The sequence below is a fragment of the Brienomyrus brachyistius genome, chromosome 8 (genome assembly GCF_023856365.1).
Source record: "Brienomyrus brachyistius isolate T26 chromosome 8, BBRACH_0.4, whole genome shotgun sequence".
Classification (NCBI taxonomy): domain Eukaryota; kingdom Metazoa; phylum Chordata; class Actinopteri; order Osteoglossiformes; family Mormyridae; genus Brienomyrus; species Brienomyrus brachyistius.
In genome coordinates, this window is record NC_064540.1 from 27,519,366 (window position 1) to 27,544,312 (window position 24,947).

Here is a 24,947-nt window from a genome sequence, read left to right on the forward strand (position 1 = left end):
ACAAGCAGTTTGGAAAATGGATGGATGGATGGTTCAGTATGAGATGAGGTTGGGTATAACAAAAAAGGACAGTAACAACAATAATGCTGTTGTACTGGGTTAATATTTACTATGAAATGCAACATCAGCACTCCTTTTTTTCTCTGATTAAGTCTAGTTGCACTTGCTGCTGACAAATAAATACACCTCTTAAGAAGCATTTATAATTTCGGAAAATTATTTATTATTACCCAGAAATAAAATACCATATTTGGTCAAGGGACTCGAAATTCAAAGTTTAGGACTTGGGACTCCACTCGGGATTTGCATGTCTGGACTTGTTCCCAACTCTGGTAAATGTTTTTCGTTTTCAGTATGTTATGCAATGGCTTAAATGAGATATTCGACATTTTATTATAAAATAGGATTTGTGTTAATTATTTTGCACAATTGAAAGCTAATGTAAGTGTTCAAAGCATGTTAAGGTAGGCTAGGCTAGTCCATAATGCTTGTTAGGGTAGGTGTACTGTATCAAAATGAATTTTCTCTTTACGATATTTTCGCATTATTATAGGTTTATTGGAACGTAACCTTATCATAACACAATAAACAAATTTAAAGATGAACTTTACTAGCAGCATTATAATAATGACTTTGTTCAAATTTTCAATAAATATATCGTTACGTTGAGTAAATTTGGTTAGTGGAGCGCACCACATGCGACTGGTTCTGTAAATCAGGGAAGAGTTTTATAAGCACTGAAGTGGCGGTGAAGGAATGGACAGCTCAACAGCCGCAACATCTTTCGAAAGAGGAGATATTGCGGATAAAAGAAAAACAGACACTAGCGGTGTGGCGGTACTTTCTGAAGTTCGACACGTTTAGTACCGAAAAGCTGCGTCCGTACTAATGTATATGACCATGACATAAAGCACTGAGATATAAACGTAAATGCTTATACACATAAAACACCAATAACTACCGTTAGCTTAGCAACCGTGACGGCTGCTCCAATACCGGCGTTTCACCCGCTTCCATGGTGCTTCGCCATAGCGCAACATTCGGAAATGTAGGTAGATATTCACTAAATCACCTACGCGAAACTGTATTCGATCTAAGTTTAATCACAGCGCCCGTTTGTAGCAGTTAGACTTTGTTCGCAAGACGACTAACACGCTTTGCCGTCTATCCTACACTCGGCGCTATAACCCTCACTGAATCACCGCCTCCTTCGTTATCGACGCACTGACTACACAGGGAACATTTCCGTTGTGAGGTCTGGTAGTTACGTGTAATCAGTAGCGCCCCTAGAGGAACCTCGAGACTTAGCAGGTGGGCTCATACCTCAGCGCTGCCTCTAAAGTGACGAGAGACGCTTTTCCTCTCCTTAAGCTCGAATGAACAATTAACAACGACCCTGCTGACCAGTCAGAAAGAAATAAAATTAATTAATAAAGGCGGCGGGTAGCCTGTAGATATACCCGCAATGCAATATATGTCAGATATAATTGTTGACCATGTGCAGTCATGTCAAAAAGTCAAAATTATTTAGACCCCCCCAAAACACCACTAAAATCTCAGTGTATGTGTGCTGTGAGGAATTACAGCATGAGAGCACCAGAGTGGAAACTGCTGTTAAAAAAGTAACTGTTGGTAGAAAAATGTCTTTAAGTCGTTAGAGAACAAGCAGTGATTGATTAACGCTGAATGGTGAGGATTCCATACTGACAAATCAGAACAGGACAGGCGGGTGCAGATGATTTCAGCAACTATAAAATAGTCTGCCAGCAAACCAGGCCTAACAGTGTGCTTTACTAGCAGCTCTAGGACAATGGCAGTGCACGAGGGGGTCATAGTGTTGCTGCTTTTTTTAGGTTGCAGCTGTGAAGCTCAACTAAAGTCTGGGTTTCCTGTGACCACCCCTCAGGTGGCAGCAGAATATCAAACTGGATTAGGTGCTCCCCAGGTGGTGGCAGCCAGTTACCAGGTTGGTGTAGGGGCTCCCCAGGTGGCGCCGTCCGGCTTCCAGGTTGGCGTAGGGGCTCCCCAGGTGGCGCCGTCCGGCTTCCAGGTTGGCGTAGGTGCTCGCCAGGTGGCGTCCGGCTTCCAGGTTGGCGTAGGTGCTCCCCAGGTGGCGTCCGGCTTCCAGGTTGGCGTAGGGGCTCCCCAGGTGGCGTCCGGTTATCAGGTTGGCGTAGGTGCTCCCCAGGTGGCGTCCGGCTTCCAGGTTGGCGTAGGGGCTCCCCAGGTGGCGCCGTCCGGCTTCAAGGTTGGCGTAGGGGCTCCCCAGGTGGCGCCGTCCGGCTTCAAGGTTGGCGTAGGGGTTCCCCAGGTGGCGCCGACCGGCTTCAAGGTTGGCGTAGGGGTTCCCCAGGTGGCGCCGACCGGCTTCAAGGTTGGCGTAGGTGCTCCCCAGGTGGCGCCGTCCGGCTTCAAGGTTGGCGTAGGTGCTCCCCAGGTGGCGTCGACCGGCTTCAAGGTTGGCGTAGGTGCTCCCCAGGTGGCGTCGTCCGGCTTCCAGGTTGGCGTAGGGGCTCCCCAGGTGGCGTCGTCCGGCTTCCAGGTTGGCGTAGGGGCTCCCCAGGTGGCGTCGTCCGGCTTCCAGGTTGGCGTAGGGGCTCCCCAGGTGGCGTCGTCCGGCTTCCAGGTTGGCGTAGGGGCTCCCCAGGTGGCGTCGTCCGGCTTCCAGGTTGGCGTAGGGGCTCCCCAGGTGGCGTCGTCCGGCTTCCAGGTTGGCGTAGGGGCTCCGCAGGTGGCGTCGGCCGGCTTCCAGGTTGGCGTAGGGGCTCCCCAGGTGGCCTCGGCCGGCTACCTGAGCAAGCAAGTTGCTCCTGCTCTGGTTAAATCTGTGACTGGAATGCAAGTGAACCCTGATAGTGTGAGGGTTGTATGTGGGGAGGATTCGGTTATGGTGGATGTGCTACGAGACCTTCTAGCTATTAGCCAGCTGATCAATGCTTCAGACATCACTTTTGGTGGCTGTGCACCCATTGGGCAGGATGCTTCTGGCACAGTGAGGTTTCAGTCTGTGCTGCAGGGCTGTGGAAGTACACTGATGGTATGAGGGCTTCCTTTTGATTGGTTGCTGTGTTGGCTATGCTAGTGCTAATCACGTTGCTCTTCTCCAGATGACTGCTGATGCCCTGGTTTACAGCTTTGCATTGATCTACACCCCCAGTGGTATTAATGGCAGCCCCATTGTGAGGACCAATGGTGCTGTGGTTGGCATTGAGTGTCACTATTTGAGGTGAGGATGCCCTGTCAGCTTTGGTGTTCCTTAGCCCTAGGAGCTGTTCAACCAGTGTCTGACTTAAATGGGCAGATGTGCCTTAATGGTTGGGGAAGCACTTGTACCAAAGATTGCTGGTTCAAGTCCTTGACCAGCAAGGCACCACTGAGGTACCCTGAACAAGGTGCTGCCCAGGCACTGAATTGACTCCCCCTGATGTGTTTTGATGTCACATGGGTTAAATGCAGAGGATACATTTCATTGTGCACTGTTGTGGTATGTCACTGACCTAAATTCTAATTCTACATGTTGCCTGCTCCTTAGGAAACAAAATGTGAGCAGCAATGCCCTGGTGCCAACATGGATCCCCTACTATGCCACAATGGTGGCTGAGGCACAACTGAATTTCTCACTGAGGCTGATGGATGGTAGGCAAGGGGTTCATGCAGCATATCTGGCTTTACTCAGTGGGCTTGTCCTCAAGTCTGTGCCCTTTGTGCAGATGCATGGCAGAATGAGAGGGCCTCCAACGTGTACTTCCTGGGAAGTGTCCTGAACATTGAAGCCTCTGTCCTTGTGGGCAACGGTCAGCCCCTGCGTGTCTTTGTGGACAGCTGTGTGGCCACCTTGGTCCCTGATGTGACCTCTGTCCCAAGCTATGCCATTGTGCAGAACTCTGGGTGAGTAACATTGCATGGCTGTGACACCGCTTGGGCAATGCTGCTTGACATGCCTGGCCTTCAGGTGCCTGACTGATGCCAAGGTGACAGGATCCCGCTCCCAGTTCCTGCCCAGGAAGCAGGATGACAAGCTGCAGCTTCAGCTGGATGCTTTCAGGTTCTCTCAGGATGGCAGGAGCTCGGTGAGTACAGGCACTTGTGCAGGATTTCTGTGCTTAAATGAACTGGTTGTGATGGCAGCTGACCAGCTTTTGGTGTCCCCCTAGCTGTACATTACTTGCAGCCTGAGAGCAACAGTGGCTTCTGTGCCTGTGGATTCCCAACACAAGGCTTGTTCCTTCTCTCTCACTGCTAACAGGTCAGTGGGTGCAGCATTATGATGCTGGATCAGTTGCAATAGCTAACAATTGCTATTCCCCATTGCAGGTGGGTGTCTGTGGATGGGAATGACCAGGTGTGTGGCTGCTGTGACACCAGCTGTGGGCTTGCAGGTGTAGCAGGTACGCTTGGCTTCCACCAAAAGATGCTCTGGTGGCTTGTGTTGCTGTGACTGAGGCACCCTTCTTGCCCTTGCAGGTGCTCAAGGCACGGGTGTTCTGGGCCCCATTGCTATCCAACAGGCTCCTCCCAAGGCTAGTCAGCCTGGACAGCTGTATATTCTGAAGGGATAGGTACCTGCTGCCCTAATGTGCCCAGCTGTGCATGGTCCCAGGATGGAAGGAGCCACAACTTGCCTGGCACATTCTCCACTGCTTGTCATGATCTTCCTTCCCCCTGATGTGGTAGTTGTGCAGGAGATCAAGGGCACTGTCTTGTGACTGAATAAACCACTAATTGTGTTTGAAATGGTTGTCTGCCTGTTCCTTTGCTCCCAAGTACACTTCTGGACTGCCTAAATTCTGCAACCCCATCACACTGCTTGCTGCCTGTGGATTTCATGACGAATGAGACCCTGTGGGGAAACGCCAACCCTTACAATGAAGGTGTTGGTGGGGTTGTACACAATGGCCTTCTGTTCAGTCAGGAAACCCTTTTGGGGAAGCTACTCTCTATATTTGGATCAGAGCTTGCTACCAAAAGACAAGGCTAGTCAGTGAGTGCTGATTCCCATCCTCACTCAGTCCCTCTTTCCTGGACAGCAGCTTCCTTTTGATGTGGTCTCAAGCACAACAGCCTGGTTTGGTATCACCTTTGTATCATGTACATGCTCCAAGTAAATAGGAGTACTTGCAAGGGTGTAGGTTCAATTTCAACAATAGTAGGGTCATGATACACTGCTACTGAAATGCAGGATTCCCATCCAATTTGCACTAACAGTAGGTGATGGTATTGCCCCTTAACACTGGTTTCAGCTAGTGCTTAATAAACCCGTGCTGGAGCTTATAAAGAGCAGTGACCAATTGACTGTTACTACATGAGGTGGAGCCGGCTCGTGTGCAAAAGTAATGCACTATTAAATGTGACACGTTTCCTATGAGCAGTCACATGAAACACAGACTACATCAGTTTTAATGCCCATAAAGTGGATCTTTTTCTGTGTGCGGGTGGAGCAGTTTTTACCTTTCAAATCAAGTCAGATAAGGGAAATGCACAAATCCCATCATTTTATGGTAATGCTGTATATTTACAGCGAACTAGTGGTCACTAGCAAGAACTGGTGCTAATTTCACTGATCAAAAGAGAAAATCTGTTTCCTGTGTTTGTCATTTTAAGTATTCAATCTGGTCGTACATTTCTCGTGTTTGAATCAACACTAGAGACGCTCCCCGGGTTACGATGGTCTGTGTTACGCTATTTTGACTTGGAATGGATAAATGTTTTTCACTTTCAGTGTTATTCAATAACTCAAATGAGAGGTGTGGACTCGAGTCACAATTTTGATGACTTGATGAAATCACAAAAGACTTGGCACTCCACTTGGACTTTAACACCAATGACTCATGACTTCACTTAGACTTGATCCTTTTGACTTGAAAAGACTTGATACCTTACACCAAACAAAAAGAATTTTATTTTAAAAACGAATACATTTCTTGAATTAACGTTAACAATATTCTAGTCTACTGTCTTATACTTGAGAGACTCTCTCAGCCCTGCTCTCCAAACTACGAAAAACGATGGATTTGATCAGCTGGTCTCTCAACGCAATTGACACCATCTTCTCGACGAGAAGCCTAGGTTCGGGGGAACCTGACTGTCCGGGGGGAACGTATGCTGCTGGCTACACGATGGACGGATGGGAGCGGTGGAGGGTCGTGTGCCTGGCAGCTCTTTCCGTGGAGGACATTGAAGACATTGATTGGATTAGGCATTGCCCTGGTTTATCAAAGATTGAAGAAGACGGTGACAGCCGCTCAAAGCCCCACTAGGCTGGCCGGAATGATTGATGGAGTGGGCAGAGCTGTTAGCACTCAGACTGTGAAACTGGATAACATCATGGAGAAGCTCACAGCTTTGCAAAACTTATTGGATGGCAGAGACCAGCGTGGACATTAGCGTGGACATTAGTGGAGCTGGAAATTACAGCTTCTCGTACGGAAACCCAAACAACCCTATTCTATCAGGTTTTGGCTCCCCCCAATCAGCACTGGCCTCGGCCAAGGCCGCTGCTGAACTAACAACTCCCCCTGAAGAACAAGGCAGTGAGACTCTCTTGCATTCCTCTCCCCCGATCCCAAGGACTTACCGCACCCTCCCCCCCATCCAACGCCTTCGCCGCTTCATACCCCCAGCGTGAACAGGCGGGTCTGTTGACCAGCGCCTCCATGGCTGCAGGACCGGATGGCTGTCTGTCTCTGCTGGACTACCTCCACCTCCCCATTTCCCTCACCTGCTGCAAGTCGTGTCATTTTTATGTTGTAATGCGTAGTGACCATGTGCTTATGTTGCTGAGGTGTTTTTTTCGGTTCCCACAATGTCCTCCCCACTGGAGTACAGTCTGGGGGCTGTTTTTTTATTCTCCTCCTCTCTCCTCATGTTATTCTGTTTCTTTTCTTCTCTCTTCCCCTGTCTCCCGACTGGTCTACCCCCTACTGTGATGTTTGTGTATATGTATGGTCGGGTTGATGGCCAGTTTTTTCGCTGGTACTCGTGACTAGTGACATGGTATATTGCAACAGCAATAAAGGGTTTCATCAATCAATCAATCAATTCATTTCCAGCCAGTTTATACAAACTCCCCAGAATGCCCAGCTCTAACACAACATCCAATCAAGATGCAGAAGCGAAGCATGAAGTAATGTGATGTTACTGAGCGCCAGTCGGACAAAAATGATACCTAGGGTCATTTCATTTGCTTTCACAAATTACGAGGTGGTCAACAAGACATGAACTGCAGTATGCAAAACGTGGGTCAAAAATAACAGATGGAGAGGCTATGACGTCCAACTTCTGAAGTCACACAAAGAAAGGTAAGTCGAAGCTAATGTAGTGACTAATGTCCAGTTAATATTAGCTTAATGGCTTGGTGAATTTTCTAGCTTGTTAGTTAAATCATGGGCTTGGAAAGTCTTTTTGCATACATTATGAAAAGTGTTGCGGATTCTCACTCAGATGTAAATCTGAAATAAGATGACACATTTCTACTTTTAATCCGACAACTAGGGCTACAATGTGCTAAGCTTGATTGCAATGGCTGTTTTTGCTGTACCACTTCCCCATGACTCAAGTGGAAGCAATGGAAAGACTGTGTAGCAAGTTTGTTCGGCGATGACTGGGTGTTCCCCCATCCTTCAGCTCAGTAAACCTGTATAGCAAGACTTCCAAGCTTCACCTGCCAGTGTCATCAGTGGTAGAAGAATTCAAGGTTGCCAAGGCAAGAGCGGTAAGCACACTGGCACTATCGGAAGACATGCTGATAAGACTATCAGGTGCAGCAGGAAGTGGAAGCCACAAGCTGCAGTGAGAGAAGCCAAGGCATACTGGAAGCACCAGGAGATCATTGGGGTGGTCTGCCAGGGTCGGCTGGGTCTTGGTACCTACAGTGACAAGAGGTGGAGTAGGACCAATGCCAAAGGCAGCAGAGGCCTCATAGTGCAGAGGGTCCGGGAGCCGTGTGAAAGCGGCAGGTCTTGCGCGCCAAGGACAGTGGATGCAGTGGGACAATGCACTGGAGCGATCGATGTCCTGGAAGGAAGTGTGGGGTCCTAACATCCTTAAGATCTGGGGCGAAGAAGAAGATCCATCCTGCAAGCAGTGTACCTTGCACCTTGAACCACATCTTGACAGGATGTCCCAAAGTACTTGGAGAGGGCCGATATAGGTGGAGACACGATAAGGTCCTTATGGTGATTTCCAAGTGGAGTTGCAGAGGGTCAAGGCCAATAAACTTCAGGTTTCACCACCCAAGGCTGTCAAGTTGTGCAGGGAAAGAGACAAGGTGCCAAAGGCAAGTACAGCTGCAAAGAATGTCTTTTCCATCTTACTTCAGGGCTCTAGGTGGGAGATACAGGTGGACCTGCAAGAGAAACTCGTCTTCCTGAAAGAGGCAGCTGTAACATCACTCAGGCCAGACATGATCCTGCTATCTAGGAGTAAGATGACCATCCTGATGGCTGAACTTACTGTACCATGGGAGGATAGGCTCACTGTCTCTCACCAGCTGAAAAAAGCCAACTACCAAGACGTGGTTGACGAGGTTCTTGCCAAGGGTTGGTACGCAGTTCTGTTTCCTATAGAAGTTGACTGCCATGGTTTTCCAGCAATATCAGTACGATGCTTCCTACAGAAGATCGGCATGGAACCCAAATAAATCAAGAAGGCCATTGGGGAGCAGCAGCAGAGACCACCTCAGTATGGCTATAGCTGATGAGAGACCACAAGTGCAGGTTCAGTCTTGGCTCAGGGAGTAGGACACCCCAGCCATGCATAGTCCTGAGGCCAGCTGCAGGGAGACGTCCCTGACCGTTACCCCACCATCATGAGGTATCCTAGAGCAAAAGGGACGAAATACCAAGGAAGGATCGCTTTCAGCTGACGACCCTGTAGCTGGTTTTCAAGGATCCTCAGATCATTCTGTCACCAAGGAGTCCCAAGAGAGGGGAGGATTTTGCTACATCTCAAGTGGCTCTTGCAGATTTCTGCTTGTAGCAATGAGTCTTTGATATTTAATTCACCTGAACGTGGAGATAATTGCTCTGTATTGTATCATTTTGAATGCGGTTAATGTTTAATTTTATTATGAAACAATCTGTGTATTATTTTTTTCAATTAACTGGTTGTTTGATTTGAAAAATTCTGAAAATAGTGAAAAATGCCCTAACAGTTACCCAGTCCACACACACACATTCACATACAGCACACAGATTATTCCTCCATAAAGTAGGTAACTTTAGAACTATATTCTAGAAAGCATCAATTTTTTACATTTTTATTTAACTTACACATAAAACGTGCAGCTACATATAGTGTCACTTTAAATTAACAGTACTTGAATGTATTTTATTTAATAAGCTTTGGTTCAGTATGTGGTGTGTGAGTGTGCCCTGCGATGGGCTGGCCCCCCGTCCTGGATTGTTCCCTGCCTCGTGCCCATTGCGTCCGGGATAAGCTCTGGACCCCCAGCGACGCAGCAGGACAAGCAGTTTGGAAAATGGATGGATGGATGGTTCAGTATGAGATGAGGTTGGGTATAACAAAAAAGGACAGTAACAACAATAATGCTGTTGTACTGGGTTAATATTTACTATGAAATGCAACATCAGCACTCCTTTTTTTCTCTGATTAAGTCTAGTTGCACTTGCTGCTGACAAATAAATACACCTCTTAAGAAGCATTTATAATTTCGGAAAATTATTTATTATTACCCAGAAATAAAATACCATATTTGGTCAAGGGACTCGAAATTCAAAGTTTAGGACTTGGGACTCCACTCGGGACTTGCATGTCTGGACTTGTTCCCAACTCTGGTAAATGTTTTTCGTTTTCAGTATGTTATGCAATGGCTTAAATGAGATATTCCACATTTTATTATAAAATAGGATTTGTGTTAATTATTTTGCACAATTGAAAGCTAATGTAAGTGTTCAAAGCATGTTAAGGTAGGCTAGGCTAGTCCATAATGCTTGTTAGGGTAGGTGTACTGTATCAAAATGAATTTTCTCTTTACGATATTTTCGCATTATTATAGGTTTATTGGAACGTAACCTTATCATAACACAATAAACAAATTTAAAGATGAACTTTACTAGCAGCATTATAATAATGACTTTGTTCAAATTTTCAATAAATATATCGTTACGTTGAGTAAATTTGGTTAGTGGAGCGCACCACATGCGACTGGTTCTGTAAATCAGGGAAGAGTTTTATAAGCACTGAAGTGGCGGTGAAGGAATGGACAGCTCAACAGCCGCAACATCTTTCGAAAGAGGAGATATTGCGAATAAAAGAAAAACAGACACTAGCGGTGTGGCGGTACTTTCTGAAGTTCGACACGTTTAGTACCGAAAAGCTGCGTCCGTACTAATGTATATGACCATGACATAAAGCACTGAGATATAAACGTAAATGCTTATACACATAAAACACCAATAACTACCGTTAGCTTAGCAACCGTGACGGCTGCTCCAATACCGGCGTTTCACCCGCTTCCATGGTGCTTCGCCATAGCGCAACATTCGGAAATGTAGGTAGATATTCACTAAATCACCTACGCGAAACTGTATTCGATCTAGGTTTAATCACAGCGCCCGTTTGTAGCAGTTAGACTTTGTTCGCAAGACGACTAACACGCTTTGCCGTCTATCCTACACTCGGCGCTATAACCCTCACTGAATCACCGCCTCCTTCGTTATCGACGCACTGACTACACAGGGAACATTTCCGTTGTGAGGTCTGGTAGTTACGTGTAATCAGTAGCGCCCCTAGAGGAACCTCGAGACTTAGCAGGTGGGCTCATACCTCAGCGCTGCCTCTAAAGTGACGAGAGACGCTTTTCCTCTCCTTAAGCTCGAATGAACAATTAACAACGACCCTGCTGACCAGTCAGAAAGAAATAAAATTAATTAATAAAGGCGGCGGGTAGCCTGTAGATATACCCGCAATGCAATATATGTCAGATATAATTGTTGACCATGTGCAGTCATGTCAAAAAGTCAAAATTATTTAGACCCCCCCAAAACACCACTAAAATCTCAGTGTATGTGTGCTGTGAGGAATTACAGCATGAGAGCACCAGAGTGGAAACTGCTGTTAAAAAAGTAACTGTTGGTAGAAAAATGTCTTTCAGTCGTTAGAGACCAAGCAGTGATTGATTAACGCTGAATGGTGAGGATTCCATACTGACAAATCAGAACAGGCCAGGCGGGTGCAGATGATTTCAGCAACTATAAAATAGTCTGCCAGCAAACCAGGCCTAACAGCGTGCTTTACTAGCAGCTCTAGGACAATGGCAGTGCACGAGGGGGTCATAGTGTTGCTGCTTTTTTTAGGTTGCAGCTGTGAAGCTCAACTAAAGTTTGGGTTTCCTGTGACCACCCCTCAGGTGGCAGCAGAATATCAAACTGAATTAGGTGCTCCCCAGGTGGTGGCAGCCAGTTACCAGGTTGGCGTAGGGGCTCCCCAGGTGGCGCCGTCCGGCTTCCAGGTTGGCGTAGGGGCTCCCCAGGTGGCGTCCGGTTATCAGGTTGGCGTAGGTGCTCCCCAGGTGGCGTCCGGCTTCCAGGTTGGCGTAGGGGCTCCCCAGGTGGCGTCCGGCTTCCAGGTTGGCGTAGGTGCTCCCCAGGTGGCGTCCGGTTATCAGGTTGGCGTAGGTGCTCCCCAGGTTGCGTCCGGTTATCAGGTTGGCGTAGGTGCTCCCCAGGTGGCGTCCGGTTATCAGGTTGGCGTAGGTGCTCCCCAGGTGGCGCCGACCGGCTTCAAGGTTGGCGTAGGTGCTCCCCAGGTGGCGTCGACCGGCTTCAAGGTTGGCGTAGGTGCTCCCCAGGTGGCGTCGTCCGGCTTCCAGGTTGGCGTAGGGGCTCCCCAGGTGGCGTCGACCGGCTTCCAGGTTGGCGTAGGGGCTCCCCAGGTGGCGTCGTCCGGCTTCCAGGTTGGCGTAGGGGCTCCCCAGGTGGCGTCGTCCGGCTTCCAGGTTGGCGTAGGGGCTCCCCAGGTGGCGTCGTCCGGCTTCCAGGTTGGCGTAGGGGCTCCCCAGGTGGCGTCGTCCGGCTTCCAGGTTGGCGTAGGGGCTCCCCTGGTGGCGTCGTCCGGCTTCCAGGTTGGCGTAGGGGCTCCGCAGGTGGCGTCGGCCGGCTTCCAGGTTGGCGTAGGGGCTCCGCAGGTGGCGTCGGCCGGCTTCCAGGTTGGCGTAGGGGCTCCGCAGGTGGCGTCGGCCGGCTTCCAGGTTGGCGTAGGGGCTCCCCAGGTGGCGTCGGCCGGCTACCTGAGCAAGCAAGTTGCTCCTGCTCTGGTTAAATCTGTGACTGGAATGCAAGTGAACCCTGATAGTGTGAGGGTTGTATGTGGGGAGGATTCGGTTATGGTGGATGTGCTACGAGACCTTCTAGCTATTGGCCAGCTGATCAATGCTTCAGACATCACTTTTGGTGGCTGTGCACCCATTGGGCAGGATGCTTCTGGCACAGTGAGGTTTCAGTCTGTGCTGCAGGGCTGTGGAAGTACACTGATGGTATGAGGGCTTCCTTTTGATTGGTTGCTGTGTTGGCTATGCTAGTGCTAATCACATTGCTCTTCTCCAGATGACTGCTGATGCCCTGGTTTACAGCTTTGCATTGATCTACACCCCCAGTGGTATTAATGGCAGCCCCATTGTGAGGACCAATGGTGCTGTGGTTGGCATTGAGTGTCACTATTTGAGGTGAGGATGCCCTGTCAGCTTTGGTGTTCCTTAGCCCTAGGAGCTGTTCAACCAGTGTCTGACTTAAATGGGCAGATGTGCCTTAATGGTTGGGGAAGCACTTGTACCAAAGATTGCTGGTTCAAGTCCTTGACCAGCAAGGCACCACTGAGGTACCCTGAACAAGGTGCTGCCCAGGCACTGAATTGACTCCCCCTGATGTGTTTTGATGTCACATGGGTTAAATGCAGAGGATACATTTCATTGTGCACTGTTGTGGTATGTCACTGACCTAAATTCTAATTCTACATGTTGCCTGCTCCTTAGGAAACAAAATGTGAGCAGCAATGCCCTGGTGCCAACATGGATCCCCTACTATGCCACAATGGCGGCTGAGGCACAACTGAATTTCTCACTGAGGCTGATGGATGGTAGGCAAGGGGTTCATGCAGCATATCTGGCTTTACTCAGTGGGCTTGTCCTCAAGTCTATGTGCCCTTTGTGCAGATGCATGGCAGAATGAGAGGGCCTCCAACGTGTACTTCCTGGGAAGTGTCCTGAACATTGAAGCCTCTGTCCTTGTGGGCAACGGTCAGCCCCTGCGTGTCTTTGTGGACAGCTGTGTGGCCACCTTGGTCCCTGATGTGACCTCTGTCCCAAGCTATGCCATTGTGCAGAACTCTGGGTGAGTAACATTGCATGGCTGTGACACCGCTTGGGCAATGCTGCTTGACATGCCTGGCCTTCAGGTGCCTGACTGATGCCAAGGTGACAGGATCCCGCTCCCAGTTCCTGCCCAGGAAGCAGGATGACAAGCTGCAGCTTCAGCTGGATGCTTTCAGGTTCTCTCAGGATGGCAGGAGCTCGGTGAGTACAGGCACTTGTGCAGGATTTCTGTGCTTAAATGAACTGGTTGTGATGGCAGCTGACCAGCTTTTGGTGTCCCCCTAGCTGTACATTACTTGCAGCCTGAGAGCAACAGTGGCTTCTGTGCCTGTGGATTCCCAACACAAGGCTTGTTCCTTCTCTCTCACTGCTAACAGGTCAGTGGGTGCAGCATTATGATGCTGGATCAGTTGCAATAGCTAACAATTGCTATTCCCCATTGCAGGTGGGTGTCTGTGGATGGGAATGACCAGGTGTGTGGCTGCTGTGACACCAGCTGTGGGCTTGCAGGTGTAGCAGGTACGCTTGGCTTCCACCAAAAGATGCTCTGGTGGCTTGTGTTGCTGTGACTGAGGCACCCTTCTTGCCCTTGCAGGTGCTCAAGGCACGGGTGTTCTGGGCCCCATTGCTATCCAACAGGCTCCTCCCAAGGCTAGTCAGCCTGGACAGCTGTATATTCTGAAGGGATAGGTACCTGCTGCCCTAATGTGCCCAGCTGTGCATGGTCCCAGGATGGAAGGAGCCACAACTTGCCTGGCACATTCTCCACTGCTTGTCATGATCTTCCTTCCCCCTGATGTGGTAGTTGTGCAGGAGATCAAGGGCACTGTCTTGTGACTGAATAAACCACTAATTGTGTTTGAAATGGTTGTCTGCCTGTTCCTTTGCTCCCAAGTACACTTCTGGACTGCCTAAATTCTGCAACCCCATCACACTGCTTGCTGCCTGTGGATTTCATGACGAATGAGACCCTGTGGGGAAACGCCAACCCTTACAATGAAGGTGTTGGTGGGGTTGTACACAATGGCCTTCTGTTCAGTCAGGAAACCCTTTTGGGGAAGCTACTCCCTATATTTGGATCAGAGCTTGCTACCAAAAGACAAGGCTAGTCAGTGAGTGCTGATTCCCATCCTCACTCAGTCCCTCTTTCCTGGACAGCAGCTTCCTTTTGATGTGGTCTCAAGCACAACAGCCTGGTTTGGTATCACCTTTGTATCATGTACATGCTCCAAGTAAATAGGAGTACTTGCAAGGGTGTAGGTTCAATTTCAACAATAGTAGGGTCATGATACACTGCTACTGAAATGCAGGATTCCCATCCAATTTGCACTAACAGTAGGTGATGGTATTGCCCCTTAACACTGGTTTCAGCTAGTGCTTAATAAACCCGTGCTGGAGCTTATAAAGAGCAGTGACCAATTGACTGTTACTACATGAGGTGGAGCCGGCTCGTGTGCAAAAGTAATGCACTATTAAATGTGACACGTTTCCTATGAGCAGTCACATGAAACACAGACTACATCAGTTTTAATGCCCATAAAGTGGATCTTTTTCTGTGTGCGGGTGGAGCAGTTTTTACCTTTCAAATCAAGTCAGATAAGGGAAATGCACAAATCCCATCATTTTATGGTAATGCTGTATATTTACAGCGAACTAGTGGTCACTAGCAAGAACTGGTGCTAATTTCACTGATCAAAAGAGAAAATCTGTTTCCTGTGTTTGTCATTTTAAGTATTCAATCTGGTCGTACATTTCTCGTGTTTGAATCAACACTAGAGACGCTCCCCGGGTTACGATGGTCTGTGTTACGCTATTTTGACTTGGAATGGATAAATGTTTTTCACTTTCAGTGTTATTCAATAACTCAAATGAGAGGTGTGGACTCGAGTCACAATTTTGATGACTTGATGAAATCACAAAAGACTTGGCACTCCACTTGGACTTTAACACCAATGACTCATGACTTCACTTAGACTTGATCCTTTTGACTTGAAAAGACTTGATACCTTACACCAAACAAAAAGAATTTTATTTTAAAAACGAATACATTTCTTGAATTAACGTTAACAATATTCTAGTCTACTGTCTTATACTTGAGAGACTCTCTCAGCCCTGCTCTCCAAACTACGAAAAACGATGGATTTGATCAGCTGGTCTCTCAACGCAATTGACACCATCTTCTCGACGAGAAGCCTAGGTTCGGGGGAACCTGACTGTCCGGGGGGAACGTATGCTGCTGGCTACACGATGGACGGATGGGAGCGGTGGAGGGTCGTGTGCCTGGCAGCTCTTTCCGTGGAGGACATTGAAGACATCTACCTATTCGGAACCATGATTACAGGTATTATGCTGATTGGATTAGGCATTGCCCTGGTTTATCAAAGATTGAAGAAGACGGTGACAGCCGCTCAAAGCCCCACTAGGCTGGCCGGAATGATTGATGGAGTGGGCAGAGCTGTTAGCACTCAGACTGTGAAACTGGATAACATCATGGAGAAGCTCACAGCTTTGCAAAACTTATTGGATGGCAGAGGCCAGCGTGGACATTAGCGTGGACATTAGTGGAGCTGGAAATTACAGCTTCTCGTACGGAAACCCAAACAACCCTATTCTATCAGGTTTTGGCTCCCCCCAATCAGCACTGGCCTCGGCCAAGGCCGCTGCTGAACTAACAACTCCCCCTGAAGAACAAGGCAGTGAGACTCTCTTGCATTCCTCTCCCCCGATCCCAAGGACTTACCGCACCCTCCCCCCCATCCAACGCCTTCGCCGCTTCATACCCCCAGCGTGAACAGGCGGGTCTGTTGACCAGCGCCTCCATGGCTGCAGGACCGGATGGCTGTCTGTCTCTGCTGGACTACCTCCACCTCCCCATTTCCCTCACCTGCTGCAAGTCGTGTCATTTTTATGTTGTAATGCGTAGTGACCATGTGCTTATGTTGCTGAGGTGTTTTTTTCGGTTCCCACAATGTCCTCCCCACTGGAGTACAGTCTGGGGGCTGTTTTTTTATTCTCCTCCTCTCTCCTCATGTTATTCTGTTTCTTTTCTTCTCTCTTCCCCTGTCTCCCGACTGGTCTACCCCCTACTGTGATGTTTGTGTATATGTATGGTCGGGTTGATGGCCAGTTTTTTCGCTGGTACTCGTGACTAGTGACATGGTATATTGCAACAGCAATAAAGGGTTTCATCAATCAATCAATCAATTCATTTCCAGCCAGTTTATACAAACTCCCCAGAATGCCCAGCTCTAACACAACATCCAATCAAGATGCAGAAGCGAAGCATGAAGTAATGTGATGTTACTGAGCGCCAGTCGGACAAAAATGATACCTAGGGTCATTTCATTTGCTTTCACAAATTACGAGGTGGTCAACAAGACATGAACTGCAGTATGCAAAACGTGGGTCAAAAATAACAGATGGAGAGGCTATGACGTCCAACTTCTGAAGTCACACAAAGAAAGGTAAGTCGAAGCTAATGTAGTGACTAATGTCCAGTTAATATTAGCTTAATGGCTTGGTGAATTTTCTAGCTTGTTAGTTAAATCATGGGCTTGGAAAGTCTTTTTGCATACATTATGAAAAGTGTTGCGGATTCTCACTCAGATGTAAATCTGAAATAAGATGACACATTTCTACTTTTAATCCGACAACTAGGGCTACAATGTGCTAAGCTTGATTGCAATGGCTGTTTTTGCTGTACCACTTCCCCATGACTCAAGTGGAAGCAATGGAAAGACTGTGTAGCAAGTTTGTTCGGCGATGACTGGGTGTTCCCCCATCCTTCAGCTCAGTAAACCTGTATAGCAAGACTTCCAAGCTTCACCTGCCAGTGTCATCAGTGGTAGAAGAATTCAAGGTTGCCAAGGCAAGAGCGGTAAGCACACTGGCACTATCGGAAGACATGCTGATAAGACTATCAGGTGCAGCAGGAAGTGGAAGCCACAAGCTGCAGTGAGAGAAGCCAAGGCATACTGGAAGCACCAGGAGATCATTGGGGTGGTCTGCCAGGGTCGGCTGGGTCTTGGTACCTACAGTGACAAGAGGTGGAGTAGGACCAATGCCAAAGGCAGCAGAGGCCTCATAGTGCAGAGGGTCCGGGAGCCGTGTGAAAGCGGCAGGTCTTGCGCGCCAAGGACAGTGGATGCAGTGGGACAATGCACTGGAGCGATCGATGTCCTGGAAGGAAGTGTGGGGTCCTAACATCCTTAAGATCTGGGGCGAAGAAGAAGATCCATCCTGCAAGCAGTGTACCTTGCACCTTGAACCACATCTTGACAGGATGTCCCAAAGTACTTGGAGAGGGCCGATATAGGTGGAGACACGATAAGGTCCTTATGGTGATTTCCAAGTGGAGTTGCAGAGGGTCAAGGCCAATAAACTTCAGGTTTCACCACCCAAGGCTGTCAAGTTGTGCAGGGAAAGAGACAAGGTGCCAAAGGCAAGTACAGCTGCAAAGAATGTCTTTTCCATCTTACTGCAGGGCTCTAGGTGGGAGATACAGGTGGACCTGCAAGAGAAACTCGTCTTCCTGAAAGAGGCAGCTGTAACATCACTCAGGCCAGACATGATCCTGCTATCTAGGAGTAAGATGACCATCCTGATGGCTGAACTTACTGTACCATGGGAGGATAGGCTCACTGTCTCTCACCAGCTGAAAAAAGCCAACTACCAAGACGTGGTTGACGAGGTTCTTGCCAAGGGTTGGTACGCAGTTCTGTTTCCTATAGAAGTTGACTGCCATGGTTTTCCAGCAATATCAGTACGATGCTTCCTACAGAAGATCGGCATGGAACCCAAATAAATCAAGAAGGCCATTGGGGAGCAGCAGCAGAGACCACCTCAGTATGGCTATAGCTGATGAGAGACCACAAGTGCAGGTTCAGTCTTGGCTCAGGGAGTAGGACACCCCAGCCATGCATAGTCCTGAGGCCAGCTGCAGGGAGACGTCCCTGACCGTTACCCCACCATCATGAGGTATCCTAGAGCAAAAGGGACGAAATACCAAGGAAGGATCGCTTTCAGCTGACGACCCTGTAGCTGGTTTTCAAGGATCCTCAGATCATTCTGTCACCAAGGAGTCCCAAGAGAGGGGAGGATTTTGCTACATCGCAAGTGGCTCTTGCAGATTTCTGCTTGTAGCAATGAGTCTTTGATATTTAATTCACCTGAACGTGGAGATAATTGCTCTGTATTGTATCATTTTGAATGCGGTTAATGTTTAATTTTATCATGAAACAATCTGTGTATTATTTTTTTCAATTAACTGGTTGTTTGATTTGAAAAATTCTGAAAATAGTGAAAAATGCCCTAACAGTTACCCAGTCCACACACACACATTCACATACAGCACACAGATTATTCCTCCATAAAGTAGGTAACTTTAGAACTATATTCTAGAAAGCATCAATTTTTTACATTTTTATTTAACTTACACATAAAACGTGCAGCTACATATAGTGTCACTTTAAATTAACAGTACTTGAATGTATTTTATTTAATAAGCTTTGGTTCAGTATGTGGTGTGTGAGTGTGCCCTGCGATGGGCTGGCCCCCCGTCCTGGATTGTTCCCTGCCTCGTGCCCATTGCGTCCGGGATAAGCTCTGGACCCCCAGCGACGCAGCAGGACAAGCAGTTTGGAAAATGGATGGATGGATGGTTCAGTATGAGATGAGGTTGGGTATAACAAAAAAGGACAGTAACAACAATAATGCTGTTGTACTGGGTTAATATTTACTATGAAATGCAACATCAGCACTCCTTTTTTTCTCTGATTAAGTCTAGTTGCACTTGCTGCTGACAAATAAATACACCTCTTAAGAAGCATTTATAATTTCGGAAAATTATTTATTATTACCCAGAAATAAAATACCATATTTGGTCAAGGGACTCGAAATTCAAAGTTTAGGACTTGGGACTCCACTCGGGACTTGCATGTCTGGACTTGTTCCCAACTCTGGTAAATGTTTTTCGTTTTCAGTATGTTATGCAATGGCTTAAATGAGATATTCCACATTTTATTATAAAATAGGATTTGTGTTAATTATTTTGCACAATTGAAAGCTAATGTAAGTGTTCAAAGCATGTTAAGGTAGGCTAGGCTAGTCCATAATGCTTGTTAGGGTAGGTGTACTGTATCAAAATGAATTTTCTCTTTACGATATTTTCGCATTATTATAGGTTTATTGGAACGTAACCTTATCATAACACAATAAACAAATTTAAAGATGAACTTTACTAGCAGCATTATAATAATGACTTTGTTCAAATTTTCAATAAATATATCGTTACGTTGAGTAAATTTGGTTAGTGGAGCGCACCACATGCGACTGGTTCTGTAAATCAGGGAAGAGTTTTATAAGCACTGAAGTGGCGGTGAAGGAATGGACAGCTCAACAGCCGCAACATCTTTCGAAAGAGGAGATATTGCGGATAAAAGAAAAACAGACACTAGCGGTGTGGCGGTACTTTCTGAAGTTCGACACGTTTAGTACCGAAAAGCTGCGTCCGTACTAATGTATATGACCATGACATAACGCACTGAGATATAAACGTAAATGCTTATACACATAAAACACCAATAACTACCGTTAGCTTAGCAACCGTGACGGCTGCTCCAATACCGGCGTTTCACCCGCTTCCATGGTGCTTCGCCATAGCGCAACATTCGGAAATGTAGGTAGATATTCACTAAATCACCTACGCGAAACTGTATTCGATCTAGGTTTAATCACAGCGCCCGTTTGTAGCAGTTAGACTTTGTTCGCAAGACGACTAACACGCTTTGCCGTCTATCCTACACTCGGCGCTATAACCCTCACTGAATCACCGCCTCCTTCGTTATCGACGCACTGACTACACAGGGAACATTTCCGTTGTGAGGTCTGGTAGTTACGTGTAATCAGTAGCGCCCCTAGAGGAACCTCGAGACTTAGCAGGTGGGCTCATACCTCAGCGCTGCCTCTAAAGTGACGAGAGACGCTTTTCCTCTCCTTAAGCTCGAATGAACAATTAACAACGACCCTGCTGACCAGTCAGAAAGAAATAAAATTAATTAATAAAGGCGGCGGGTAGCCTGTAGATATACCCGCAATGCAATATATGTCAGATATAATTGTTGACCATGTGCAGTCATGTCAAAAAGTCAAAATTATTTAGACCCCCCCAAAACACCACTAAAATCTCAGTGTATGTGTGCTGTGAGGAATTACAGCATGAGAGCACCAGAGTGGAAACTGCTGTTAAAAAAGTAACTGTTGGTAGAAAAATGTCTTTCAGTCGTTAGAGACCAAGCAGTGATTGATTAACGCTGAATGGTGAGGATTCCATACTGACAAATCAGAACAGGCCAGGCGGGTGCAGATGATTTCAGCAACTATAAAATAGTCTGCCAGCAAACCAGGCCTAACAGCGTGCTTTACTAGCAGCTCTAGGACAATGGCAGTGCACGAGGGGGTCATAGTGTTGCTGCTTTTTTTAGGTTGCAGCTGTGAAGCTCAACTAAAGTCTGGGTTTCCTGTGACCACCCCTCAGGTGGCAGCAGAATATCAAACTGGATTAGGTGCTCCCCTGGTGGTGGCAGCCAGTTACCAGGTTGGCGTAGGGGCTCCCCAGGTGGCGCCGTCCGGCTTCCAGGTTGGCGTAGGGGCTCCCCAGGTGGCGTCCGGTTATCAGGTTGGCGTAGGTGCTCCCCAGGTGGCGTCCGGCTTCCAGGTTGGCGTAGGGGCTCCCCAGGTGGCGTCCGGCTTCCAGGTTGGCGTAGGTGCTCCCCAGGTGGCGTCCGGTTATCAGGTTGGCGTAGGTGCTCCCCAGGTTGCGTCCGGTTATCAGGTTGGCGTAGGTGCTCCCCAGGTGGCGTCCGGTTATCAGGTTGGCGTAGGTGCTCCCCAGGTGGCGTCCGGCTTCCAGGTTGGCGTAGGGGCTCCCCAGGTGGCGCCGTCCGGCTTCAAGGTTGGCGTAGGTGCTCCCCAGGTGGCGCCGACCGGCTTCAAGGTTGGCGTAGGTGCTCCCCAGGTGGCGTCGACCGGCTTCAAGGTTGGCGTAGGTGCTCCCCAGGTGGCGTCGACCGGCTTCCAGGTTGGCGTAGGGGCTCCCCAGGTGGCGTCGACCGGCTTCCAGGTTGGCGTAGGGGCTCCCCAGGTGGCGTCGTCCGGCTTCCAGGTTGGCGTAGGGGCTCCCCAGGTGGCGTCGTCCGGCTTCCAGGTTGGCGTAGGGGCTCCCCAGGTGGCGTCGTCCGGCTTCCAGGTTGGCGTAGGGGCTCCGCAGGTGGCGTCGGCCGGCTTCCAGGTTGGCGTAGGGGCTCCGCAGGTGGCGTCGGCCGGCTTCCAGGTTGGCGTAGGGGCTCCCCAGGTGGCGTCGGCCGGCTACCTGAGCAAGCAAGTTGCTCCTGCTCTGGTTAAATCTGTGACTGGAATGCAAGTGAACCCTGATAGTGTGAGGGTTGTATGTGGGGAGGATTCGGTTATGGTGGATGTGCTACGAGACCTTCTAGCTATTGGCCAGCTGATCAATGCTTCAGACATCACTTTTGGTGGCTGTGCACCCATTGGGCAGGATGCTTCTGGCACAGTGAGGTTTCAGTCTGTGCTGCAGGGCTGTGGAAGTACACTGATGGTATGAGGGCTTCCTTTTGATTGGTTGCTGTGTTGGCTATGCTAGTGCTAATCACGTTGCTCTTCTCCAGATGACTGCTGATGCCCTGGTTTACAGCTTTGCATTGATCTACACCCCCAGTGGTATTAATGGCAGCCCCATTGTGAGGACCAATGGTGCTGTGGTTGGCATTGAGTGTCACTATTTGAGGTGAGGATGCCCTGTCAGCTTTGGTGTTCCTTAGCCCTAGGAGCTGTTCAACCAGTGTCTGACTTAAATGGGCAGATGTGCCTTAATGGTTGGGGAAGCACTTGTACCAAAGATTGCTGGTTCAAGTCCTTGACCAGCAAGGCACCACTGAGGTACCCTGAACAAGGTGCTGCCCAGGCACTGAATTGACTCCCCCTGATGTGTTTTGATGTCACATGGGTTAAATGCAGAGGATACATTTCATTGTGCACTGTTGTGGTATGTCACTGACCTAAATTCTAATTCTACATGTTGCCTGCTCCTTAGGAAACAAAATGTGAGCAGCAATGCCCTGGTGCCAACATGGATCCCCTACTATGCCACAATGGCGGCTGAGGCACAACTGAATTTCTCACTGAGGCTGATGGATGGTAGGCAAGGGGTTCATGCAGCATATCTGGCTTTACTCAGTGGGCTTGTCCTCAAGTCTATGTGCCCTTTGTGCAGATGCATGGCAGAATGAGAGGGCCTCCAACGTGTACTTCCTGGGAAGTGTCCTGAACATTGAAGCCTCTGTCCTTGTGGGCAACGGTCAGCCCCTGCGTGTCTTTGTGGACAGCTGTGTGGCCACCTTGGTCCCTGATGTGACCTCTGTCCCAAGCTATGCCATTGTGCAGAACTCTGGGTGAGTAACATTGCATGGCTGTGACACCGCTTGGGCAATGCTGCTTGACATGCCTGGCCTTCAGGTGCCTGACTGATGCCAAGGTGACAGGATCCCGCTCCCAGTTCCTGCCCAGGAAGCAGGATGACAAGCTGCAGCTTCAGCTGGATGCTTTCAGGTTCTCTCAGGATGGCAGGAGCTCGGTGAGTACAGGCACTTGTGCAGGATTTCTGTGCTTAAATGAACTGGTTGTGATGGCAGCTGACCAGCTTTTGGTGTCCCCCTAGCTGTACATTACTTGCAGCCTGAGAGCAACAGTGGCTTCTGTGCCTGTGGATTCCCAACACAAGGCTTGTTCCTTCTCTCTCACTGCTAACAGGTCAGTGGGTGCAGCATTATGATGCTGGATCAGTTGCAATAGCTAACAATTGCTATTCCCCATTGCAGGTGGGTGTCTGTGGATGGGAATGACCAGGTGTGTGGCTGCTGTGACACCAGCTGTGGGCTTGCAGGTGTAGCAGGTACGCTTGGCTTCCACCAAAAGATGCTCTGGTGGCTTGTGTTGCTGTGACTGAGGCACCCTTCTTGCCCTTGCAGGTGCTCAAGGCACGGGTGTTCTGGGCCCCATTGCTATCCAACAGGCTCCTCCCAAGGCTAGTCAGCCTGGACAGCTGTATATTCTGAAGGGATAGGTACCTGCTGCCCTAATGTGCCCAGCTGTGCATGGTCCCAGGATGGAAGGAGCCACAACTTGCCTGGCACATTCTCCACTGCTTGTCATGATCTTCCTTCCCCCTGATGTGGTAGTTGTGCAGGAGATCAAGGGCACTGTCTTGTGACTGAATAAACCACTAATTGTGTTTGAAATGGTTGTCTGCCTGTTCCTTTGCTCCCAAGTACACTTCTGGACTGCCTAAATTCTGCAACCCCATCACACTGCTTGCTGCCTGTGGATTTCATGACGAATGAGACCCTGTGGGGAAACGCCAACCCTTACAATGAAGGTGTTGGTGGGGTTGTACACAATGGCCTTCTGTTCAGTCAGGAAACCCTTTTGGGGAAGCTACTCTCTATATTTGGATCAGAGCTTGCTACCAAAAGACAAGGCTAGTCAGTGAGTGCTGATTCCCATCCTCACTCAGTCCCTCTTTCCTGGACAGCAGCTTCCTTTTGATGTGGTCTCAAGCACAACAGCCTGGTTTGGTATCACCTTTGTATCATGTACATGCTCCAAGTAAATAGGAGTACTTGCAAGGGTGTAGGTTCAATTTCAACAATAGTAGGGTCATGATACACTGCTACTGAAATGCAGGATTCCCATCCAATTTGCACTAACAGTAGGTGATGGTATTGCCCCTTAACACTGGTTTCAGCTAGTGCTTAATAAACCCGTGCTGGAGCTTATAAAGAGCAGTGACCAATTGACTGTTACTACATGAGGTGGAGCCGGCTCGTGTGCAAAAGTAATGCACTATTAAATGTGACACGTTTCCTATGAGCAGTCACATGAAACACAGACTACATCAGTTTTAATGCCCATAAAGTGGATCTTTTTCTGTGTGCGGGTGGAGCAGTTTTTACCTTTCAAATCAAGTCAGATAAGGGAAATGCACAAATCCTGTCATTTTATGGTAATGCTGTATATTTACAGCGAACTAGTGGTCACTAGCAAGAACTGGTGCTAATTTCACTGATCAAAAGAGAAAATCTGTTTCCTGTGTTTGTCATTTTAAGTATTCAATCTGGTCGTACATTTCTCGTGTTTGAATCAACACTAGAGACGCTCCCCGGGTTACGATGGTCTGTGTTACGCTATTTTGACTTGGAATGGATAAATGTTTTTCACTTTCAGTGTTATTCAATAACTCAAATGAGAGGTGTGGACTCGAGTCACAATTTTGATGACTTGATGAAATCACAAAAGACTTGGCACTCCACTTGGACTTTAACACCAATGACTCATGACTTCACTTAGACTTGATCCTTTTGACTTGAAAAGACTTGATACCTTACACCAAACAAAAAGAATTTTATTTTAAAAACGAATACATTTCTTGAATTAACGTTAACAATATTCTAGTCTACTGTCTTATACTTGAGAGACTCTCTCAGCCCTGCTCTCCAAACTACGAAAAACGATGGATTTGATCAGCTGGTCTCTCAACGCAATTGAC

General features: G+C 48.2%; 2 protein-coding genes across 4 annotated transcripts in view; both read left to right on the forward strand.

Moving 5' to 3' along the window:
* LOC125747808 (uncharacterized) overlaps positions 1-24,947 on the forward strand; it is a 136,537-nt gene that overhangs the window by 48,268 nt on the left and 63,322 nt on the right. Inside the window, exons 8-9 of the mRNA XM_049023318.1 lie at positions 2,207-2,269; positions 11,810-11,851. Coding sequence (XP_048879275.1) covers positions 2,207-2,269; positions 11,810-11,851 — 105 coding nt within the window. The remainder of the gene's footprint in view (positions 1-2,206; positions 2,270-11,809; positions 11,852-24,947) is intronic.
* Positions 1-24,947, forward strand: part of LOC125747391 (zona pellucida sperm-binding protein 3-like) — a 67,748-nt gene that overhangs the window by 6,921 nt on the left and 35,880 nt on the right. The window contains exon 1 of one of the 3 annotated variants that reach the window (XM_049022602.1): positions 11,831-11,872. The exons of the other annotated variants lie outside the window; for them this stretch is intronic. The gene's annotated coding sequence lies outside the window, so the exon portion shown is untranslated. Of the gene's footprint in view, positions 1-11,830; positions 11,873-24,947 lie in introns of those variants that run through there. 3 annotated transcript variants of the gene reach the window in all.